This window comes from Entelurus aequoreus, linkage group LG04, assembly GCF_033978785.1.
Source record: "Entelurus aequoreus isolate RoL-2023_Sb linkage group LG04, RoL_Eaeq_v1.1, whole genome shotgun sequence".
In the NCBI taxonomy this organism is placed as follows: Eukaryota; Metazoa; Chordata; class Actinopteri; order Syngnathiformes; family Syngnathidae; genus Entelurus; species Entelurus aequoreus.
The window spans coordinates 40,898,843-40,908,053 of NC_084734.1; the positions used below are offsets into that span (position 1 = coordinate 40,898,843).

At 44.0% G+C, this 9,211-nt stretch overlaps 1 protein-coding gene across 1 annotated transcript in view; it reads right to left on the bottom strand.

Moving 5' to 3' along the window:
* Positions 1–9,211, bottom strand: part of bcl11bb (BCL11 transcription factor B b) — a 41,445-nt gene extending 32,234 nt beyond the window's left edge. The window contains exons 1-2 of the mRNA XM_062044876.1: positions 8,697–9,211; positions 1–301 (exon numbers count right to left, since the gene is read on the bottom strand). The exon at positions 1–301 is cut by the window's left edge and continues 83 nt beyond it. Of these exons, the coding sequence (XP_061900860.1) occupies positions 1–301; positions 8,697–8,760 (365 nt within the window). The 5' untranslated portion in view covers positions 8,761–9,211. The remainder of the gene's footprint in view (positions 302–8,696) is intronic.

Here is a 9,211-nt window from a genome sequence, read left to right on the forward strand (position 1 = left end):
ATGCCCACCTCCACAGGGAGAGGCCCCCTCCCTAGCTCCAGGGAGCGTACCCTAGGAGAGATGGAGATGCTGGCGGCGCCCCCGGCCTCCCCATGCTTGGAGAAGGTGCCCGGCCCCCCCTGGATGGGGCCACGGCACAGCCGCCGCTTGTGCTCGATGAAGACCAGGATGTCTCCCAGCGGGAAGTTGGCCTGGCACTGGCCGCATGTCAGCAGGTCGTGCTCCTCGGGCCCCGCCCTCCGGGGGCTGAGGGCGGCAGGCGTGGGAGACGGAGATCTCGTTGCCGAATCATTGGCCTCGGCTGTGGGAGAAGGAGACAGGAGGAGGTGGTGGTTAATATTTAAGACGGCGCACTTTGGAGGAGACGGCGGCGTGAAGCGGGCGGGCGGGCGAGGGAGAGGGAAGAAAAGAAGGTTTGTGGTGATGAGATTACCTGATAAGAGGAACCTCTCCCCACCACACGACATGAGCGGCCCCCTCAAAAGTGTGTCAATTTCATGGAATAAAACAACCAAGCTGAGCGGCTATGGCACTAACACAAACACCTGCTCGGCTTATCCGGCAGAGATCGGCGTGGGCGGCACCCTAAAAGACTCTCTTGGTGTGTGTGCGCGCGCGTGTGTGTGTGTGTGTGTGTGTGTGCCAGGAAGCTATTCATCTCTCAGTGCATGCTGGGTTTCCGGTTGCGGCCTTCGCTTTGCACTGAGATGACATGCCGCACACAACGAAGCGCCTAGCCAAGGCCGCATCCATCCTGATTATGTGTGTGTGTGTGTGTGTGTGTGTGTGTGTGTGTGTGTGTGTGCGTGTGCGTGCATGCGTATGCGTGTGGTGCGGCACAATGGGTAATGTATGTATGTGCAAACAGGTGAGTTAAAGAGCGTATTCTCAGCAGACATTAAATCTATAGAGGTAAAACCTGGGGTCCTGTTAAGAGAGTAAATCTCATTCTTCACACATCTGACACGGTCATTAATAACCATTACGCACACACACACACACACCTCCCCTATGGTGTCGTCCCTCAGCTTAACACAAATCCCTCATGGACAACCTCTTTTTTTTGGTCTTTCTTTTCCAGTGCTACCACGGTGAAAGAGTGTCCTCTTCTGAAAGCCTGCAAGCAAACCGGAAGCTCCAGAGACTCCAGGTGGGTTGGATGGATGGGTACTGAGGAGGGAGACTGTCGGGGGTGTGTGTCAAGGGGTGGGCCCAGGGAGACGAGCTGATGTCTGGTCGAGAGAGGCATGGCGTCTCCTTCCCTCTAGCGCTCGCTCTCTCTCTCTCTCTCTCTCTCTCTCTCTCTCTACCCCGCTTCTCTCTCCAAACATGACACCCCTAATAATTGCTAAGGCTAGATAACAACTGTGTGTGTGTTATCAGTGCACAGATCCTAAACTCCCTTATCGCTCGTCTATGCTTCTAAACTTCCTGTCGCACACTTCCTCTCCCAATCCCCAAATTTAAAGCTTCCAAATGCACATTTCTTGCTACTACTACTAGTGCCATAAAGGTTAATAAATGTATGTGTTTTCATTTCTACCATCCGGCTTCTGCAGCCTACAGCGGATGATGTAATAATTGATTGATGATGTAAATAATCAATGTTACTATATTTTTTAGCAGCTTGCTTGTTAAAAAATTAGTCCCTGTATTATCTTCCTGCTCTTAAACATCACATGATCTCTTGTAAAGTCAACCCGTGAAAGTGTTTTGTCCTAGTTTTCAATGTAGGTACGCTACTTTTTTTCTCAGTTAAAGAGTAGCAGGTTCAACTAGTACTCTTATAACTTGTGTATTATTATTATTATTATTATTATTGCTAATTGCTAAAATGAGATCTAAAGTACTATGTCAACCTGCTGTTCATTTGACTGAAAGAAATGTTGTCGTTCAATTCTTTCAGATATATTTTCAAATTATATAAACTTTAGGAATCTTTGCTTATATTGTCCGACAAAATTGGTTTCTGGTTATTGAATGATAAAGATCTAAATCGGTCATCAAACTGAAACACCTCAACTAGCCCTATCTTAAAGTTTTGTTTTTTGTTTTTTAAATAAAATTTTAAAAACCCCACCCACCTTCGCCTACACCCGCGCCTCGGCCTACATACGTGTTCCAGTCCACTCGCTTTTTGCCCCGGGAGCGACGAAGCGCTCTGTGCCAAACATCACGGCTGTAAGCGGCGAAGGCTGGCTGGCCACGCGCCAAGATCATTTCCATCTCATCATCTTAGGCGGCGGAGAGAAGGAACACAAACACATATTTACCTGCGGATCACAGCTTGTGACCATAATTCATCAAGCGCCGTTCCGCAAGCCTTCACATGCGTACATTTGCAGCGGCGGCCATGTTGCATAATTTTGACGCATATTAGCAGCAAGAAATCTATCTGCTAACAACATGGCCTGTTCCTGTTTGCGCGGGTGATGACAAGACAGGTGGCAAGATGGCGCCCAACGGGAAACCAGCCTTTAAATGTGTGCGCCATTAATTCACCTGGGCCTTCCAACTTGACTTGTTGTCCTATGTGCAACTATAGACAAATAGAGCAGGCCTTGTTACACACACACACACACACACACACACACACACACACACACACACACACACACACACACACACACACACACACACACACACACAAGGCCCGAGGACACAAGGCAGTAAATTAGCAGGCGTCGGCACCATCACTACGCCGCCACAATATCAGTTGGACATCTCTGGCGGGCCGCACCCCTCTCACCTGTGTGAGAAAGCATGCGTGCAAGAAGCAACCGAGCATGGAATGTTTGCAAAGGAGAGGGGGAGGGATGGGGCTGTGTGTGTGTCTTGAGTGTGTGTGGACACGCTAAAGTGTAAAAATGGAAACGTCTATACAAGCGGCGGCGTGAGAGCCTGTCAAACACACGGTCGGCCGTGAAACTCAAGCTGCTCAGCCCTCTCACCATACACACACACACACACACACACACACACACACAGACACAGACACACACACACACACACACAGACAGACACAGACACAGACACCCACACACACACACACACACACACACACACACACACACACACACACACAAGCACACACACACACACAAGCATAGAGTCTAGCCAGCAGGAAGACTGAGAGGGAGTCAGGCTGCCTTAGAGCGCCCCCTATCTGCCACAGGCAGCGCCGCTCTTTTGCTCACACAATGTGAAGAGCAATTAGAGCTTTTGCGTCTATATTTTCATTCTCTTCCATCAAAAGGTCTTTCTTGTTTTAAAAGTAATTATTTGACTTTGTGCACTTTTTTAACACTTAAGATTCTGCTTGTGCTGCTCACATTAACAAAACAGGCTGCGGGGGAATTTGTTTGGGGGAGGTAGAGATGGAGGGCGCATATACATGCACTTTAATAGCATCTTTAAATCCCTTAAATCCCTAATGATTGCATCTGTGCTGATCTGCGCTCGTAAACGCTGCCTAACGGGCAGAAAACAGAAATTCCTAGCAGGGTCAGACATGTTGGGAAAGTGCTGAAAACTAGGGGTAGAATTAACCTAATTATTCCATTAATTGTAGTTTTTTTTCAAAGAAAATGTTTATGTACTATTTTTCTAATGGCAGAAAACAATGTGTAATGAATATCTATTTTATGCTATATGTAACGTCTTCAGTTTAGGCTGAATCAACAGCGCCTCTGCTGGTAGCACGTGAGTACTGCACTCAAGTGCTTCAAGCTCAACCCCACAAAAGTAATTATTATTCATATCCCTTGTGTAAGTTTAAATATGTTTTTTGTCAAATGCATTAATGGCGAAGGTTTTCTCTCAACATGTGTTGAAAAATGCCCCCCCCCCCCCCCCCCCTTTGTCTTCCTGTGTAAAAGAAACAAAAACTCACACATACATGTACGCCCCCAAGAAGGGGTGTGAGTGCGTAGGTGAGGAGTGTGTGTGTGTGTTGAGGGGGCGGTGATTGTCGTCGTCGTGCGCAAACGACAGCGGCGACATTGCAAATGGTAGGAATCAAAAATTCAAACTACAAGCGGCCTCGCTTAGAAGCCTCCATGGTGGCCCAGCATGGTCGGCCGACTAAGCAAGTGTCTCGTTAGCGTAGTTGATCCACAGCGAGCTCGCCATAAATCTTACATCGTCAGAAAACGCGCCCGTGGTCCTCGCTGGGATTCGGCTGACTTGTAAGCCATGAGGCGTGACGTTTAAAGATAGGCATCGCCATTTAACAAACTTTATTTTCTGTGATAAGATAGCGAGGGCAAGCTTTTTAAAATGCCTATAAAATTAATCAGATGCGCTCGGCAGATGATAGTGAAATATTGAAGCAAAATGAGGGAACAAAGTGAAATGCCTCTTAACCAATCAGGAGGCGTTCGCCAATCAACGCCTGCCAGCTTGCCGCCGTCGTCTGCTTACTGTGTGTGTGTGTGTGCGTGCACATGTGTGTGTGTGTGTGTCTGTGCGTGTGTTCGACAGCCATATGGTGCAAATTTTAAAAAAAGACAAAAAACGGCGTGCACATCCCGGGGAAAGGTGCATCCAGGAAGCTACAGATGCACACTGATGCTTGCCGCCACTCAAGCCGAAAGGGTGCAAGTGTGACTCAACGCTACATGCCGAGCTACTACACCAAATACAAAAATGCTACATCAAAACACCCTTATATTAATTTACAAAATGTGACTGCATGATATCGCCACTATATTTTATTAATTGTATTTAAGTGTCTTTCATTTCATGACCTGTGGTATTACCACGGTGTGATAACTGATACATTGCAAGATACATGTCTATATCAGTGTGACCCAAGGCGGGGGGAAATTAAAAGTCGTCTTTATCATAAAATGAAACTATGATATGAATTTAGTTTTTATGTGTAACTTAAATGTAACAATATTTAAAGGTGTAAGTTGTTCATAAACTGCTGTAGAATTAAAAGAATGTTGTTACTTTACACTATTCTAAAATAAACAGAGAGAAAAAAAAATAAATAAGAGATGATTGATTTTCTTTGCATTACTAAAAAAGTTAGATCATTTGGGTTGTGGTTTTAAGAATTATAAATTAATTTGTATCCAAAAATTACAAAATTTGTGATCTTGGTTTTTGGACATATGTGCCATTCATTGGACTGTAAAAATGTGATTGTTTTGTACTTGTTGTTGGAGGGGCGCCACCTTCAGGAGCCATGAATTACTGTCCCTTAAATAATCAAATAATTTCTTATATTAGAATATATAATATATCATAGGATAGGATATACATTATTCATCCCACATTGGGGAAATTATGAATATCTGACATGAAAATATCAACACTTGGCTGTTATGTAGGGATAATTTATAACAAGTGATGGTAATGTTTAAACTCTCTGCACTTTATGACCATGTATTCATTATTTGCCTGCTTATTTATGCTAATTAATACACACCCTTAATTAAAAAGTGCATGGTTCACTTTGTTTGTGGCATTTGTTTTAATTTTCAGTAAACGCAAGCCGCTACATAATTAGCAGCATTTCTGCAAGATGCCCTTGGTGTCACTCCAGCAAACCTCTGTCGAGTCTACCGGTCCAGCCAGGAGAACACTTCCAAGAAGTTTGTGCGTCTGTCCAGAAATATGCTGCCATTCTGGTTCTAGGTGCCCTGCGAAGGCCGCAGGGTGCATCGGTGACTCCGGTGGCGGCTGACAATGGCTTGATGTATGCCGGCCACCTGCGCCGAGTTCACATGTAAGCAGACACCTGCTGACAGCTGAGACTTGACGTGCTATCGCCTTTTAAACTGCCTCATTATTGCTAAAAATGACACTACAGTATGTAACACATCCACGAGGCGGGGACTGCTGCTGATGTGTTGACTTAATCTAATCATGTGTTCTCCCCCCTCTATCCCCAGCCTGAGGTGTGATCCAGGTCCGGAAGCTTCCACCTTAAAGAAACAGCCCAGGGTGACAACCTCAAGTCCAAAGCGAGGCACCTTGACGGTTTGTATGTCCGTTTTGTGTGTGTGTGTGTGTGTGTGTGTGTGTGTGTGTGTGCGCGCGTGTGTGTGCGTGCATGTGTGTGTTGACCCAGTCTAAACACAAACGCACTTTTTCACTCTCCATTCTCAATGCCTGTGGGGAAGTTGTCTTTCCATCACAAATTCAAGTTCAACATCTAGGTAAGCATCGTCAATCAGCCGTCACACAAAAAGGGGAATTACAGTTTTTTTGTAGCCATTTTAGCTTTAAACAACAGCGTCAAAATTAGAAGCGCAGACAACAATCTTATCAAACACTGAAAACAAAATACAAAAAATACATGTCCAAAATGTGTTTCAACAGTATTCCACAAAAATGTGCAAAGGTGAGCGGAGTACAGTTAGAGGATGTCAAAGTGACAAAAATTATTTTATGTATTTATTTATTTATTTTTTACGTTTTAGCATGTATGTATTAGCATTACGCAAAAACTATATAACCGTTTGCCACAAAACTTTGTATAGGAGTGAGACCTTTTACTTTTTGGTGCAAATTAGGATAAAGGTTGTTCAAGTTAACTTTTTTTTTTTTTATCATGCTTGCTAGTTACCGATTCATAAACCATTCAACAGATCTACACAAAACTTTGTTAAGGGGTGGGGCATATTGCATATGGTGCATATCCAGAAAAAGGTGCAGACCCAGGAATTGCCGTTCTTTTTTTTTTTTTTTTTTTTTTGGGTAAACATGTTTTTTTTTGTCTTTTTAATGAGGAGCATCACTCAATAACTACTTTAACCGATTTACACAAAACTTTGTAAAGGAGGTGGAGTATAAGCCCAAACTTGCTGAGAGCACCTCACTTTGGCTATTTGTTGGTGTGTGTATAGTTTTTAAATACTATTCACTCTATTTAAGTTCTGTTCTATTGTAAAGGAGGTGGAGCATGGGCCTACAGTGGTAAGAGCACTTGTATAATTTTGTGCAGAGCTGGATAAAAGTGCGCATGCAAGAATTACTCCTCCTTACTTGTGTTGACATGTTTGCATCATGTTTACACTCAAACTATTTTACCAATTTAACAAATTGTAAATCAAGGGGGATTTTTTTTTTTAATCATCTGCTGCAATCTTAATTAATTGGTCTTTTTTTTTTTTTTATTGAATATTTCTTGGTGAATAACGGCTTGATTATTAATGTCAAAATTAGGGAGATGCAAGATGTGCGTATCTGTAATGGAGCTCTTATGTGCTTCTGTAGCTAGCTCACACTCTTTCTCTCACACACACACAAACACACACAAAGCTTGAATAATGATTTGACTTATCTTTTAAGTGTCCGGTTTGACCCGAGCTATCATTGACATCAACAACTATCGTTACTGCACCGTTTCACGCTGCTGGTTGAACTTGTGTTCTTCAGGTCATTGTCACGGCTCAGGTTCAACTAGCAGCGCGTGTGAGTGTGTGTGTGTGTGTGTGTGTGTGGTGTCAAAGAACTGGTAGGACCAGATTGAGGCCCTTTGCTCGGCCCAGCATCCTGCCCTCGCTCGCCTCTCCGAGACAGAAGGACAACAAAACTTGATGTCCTACAGTCCGGTTCGAAGAAATGTCCCTTACGTGAGGGTCAGGTTCAACAATGTTAGCCAGCTCACAGCAGGTGCGTGTCAAAGGAGGGGAAAAAGGAGATTTAGTGTATGCAAAGCGACCAAAGACGTCAGACAGTGACCCGTGGCTGCGAGCGGGGGAGGAAAATATTTAACTGTTACACCAAATTTGTTCCCCCAAGTGCCCTGAAGACACATGAAAATATGCAAACTTTTTGGTATAATGCATGCAGGTAAATGTCACACACACGCACACCCTGAGGTGAAACTGTAACAGGGATTTTTTTTTAAATTTATTTTCTCTCGCCAATCAACTGACAGAAGATGTGCAATAAAATGTGTTATCAGTGTTAGTAATTTTAAAAAAATAAAAAAAAACACTAAAATGGCTTCATCTGTTACACACACACTCAACACAAAAGTGATGAGAATCAATAATTTGTAACACACTGGCCACAGATTACATCATGAATTTGTGCAATGAATTAGTGTGATTAGGCTTCTATTAAATTGGATTTAGTGAAAGCAGCAGCAGCAGCAGCACTGGGACTTGAAGGTTAAATTTGATATAATTGATTTGGAATTGGATTAGGACACTTTTCATCTTTTACACCATCATCTACCACCCCACCCCACCCCACCCCTTTTTTTCAAAAAAAACACAACAATCCTGACAATTCCTCAACAAGCTTGAGAAAAGTCGTTACCGATAAAGGGATCTTATGATTGATTGATTTTATTTTTTTAAACTTTGGTGCACAATAAGTGTGTATGTTATAAAGGGGAGAAAATCAAACTAACTTGTGCACATTTAAGGCACGTTAAAATGTTAGATGTAATAATTATAAAGTATGACACACCACCTGCATACAAATAAAAACAATACTCAAAGACTTCAAAGACTTGGAAGACTTCAAAGATTATTTGATCCATATTATATATTAAATACACGTTTGCAGTGAATGTTTAATTAAATTAAATCCCGTCCGACAAAGGCGACTTTTTTAATTCGCCAGCGCGCTACGTCAAATGAAAAGAAAGCAAGTGGACGCTTTCAAGGCGGCCAGCAAAGACCAAATGTCGGGAAGAGTTCGGCAAAGAGAAGACGGTTGTGGCTCACCTGGCACCGTCTCCCTGTGGCTCAACGTCAAGTGCTGCGGGTTCACCTGCTTGCGGCGGGACATCGCCCCGGCATTTACTCTGGCATCGCCCGGTGAACGGCACTTGGAGTCGGCTTGGACCGTGGTGTCGGTCCGCTCTCGGTCTCAAGAGGACCTTCCTTTTACTCCCTTTTTTCAAAGTGCTATTTTGACACTATTCTTCCCCCGGCGGTGCACAAGTTTGCAAAGGTGCACACAGCGAAGTGGACGCTGTCCTCCTGCGTGGGGAGGACGACACCTGGACGGTGGAGGGAGCCACCATGCAACAACAACAACAACAACAAAAACGGCAAAATCCCGCGATGTGTCTTCCGTAGGGATGCCTCGTAGTGGCTTTCCCCCTAATTGACGTCAATTAAATGTTAATTTTAGGATCCCTGCAGGCACCTTCCTCCTCATGTGTGCGCTAAAAAAAAACAACAAATGACCCTTTGGCACTGCTCCTCTTGTGCGTTTTGGCATCCGAGCTCTGAAC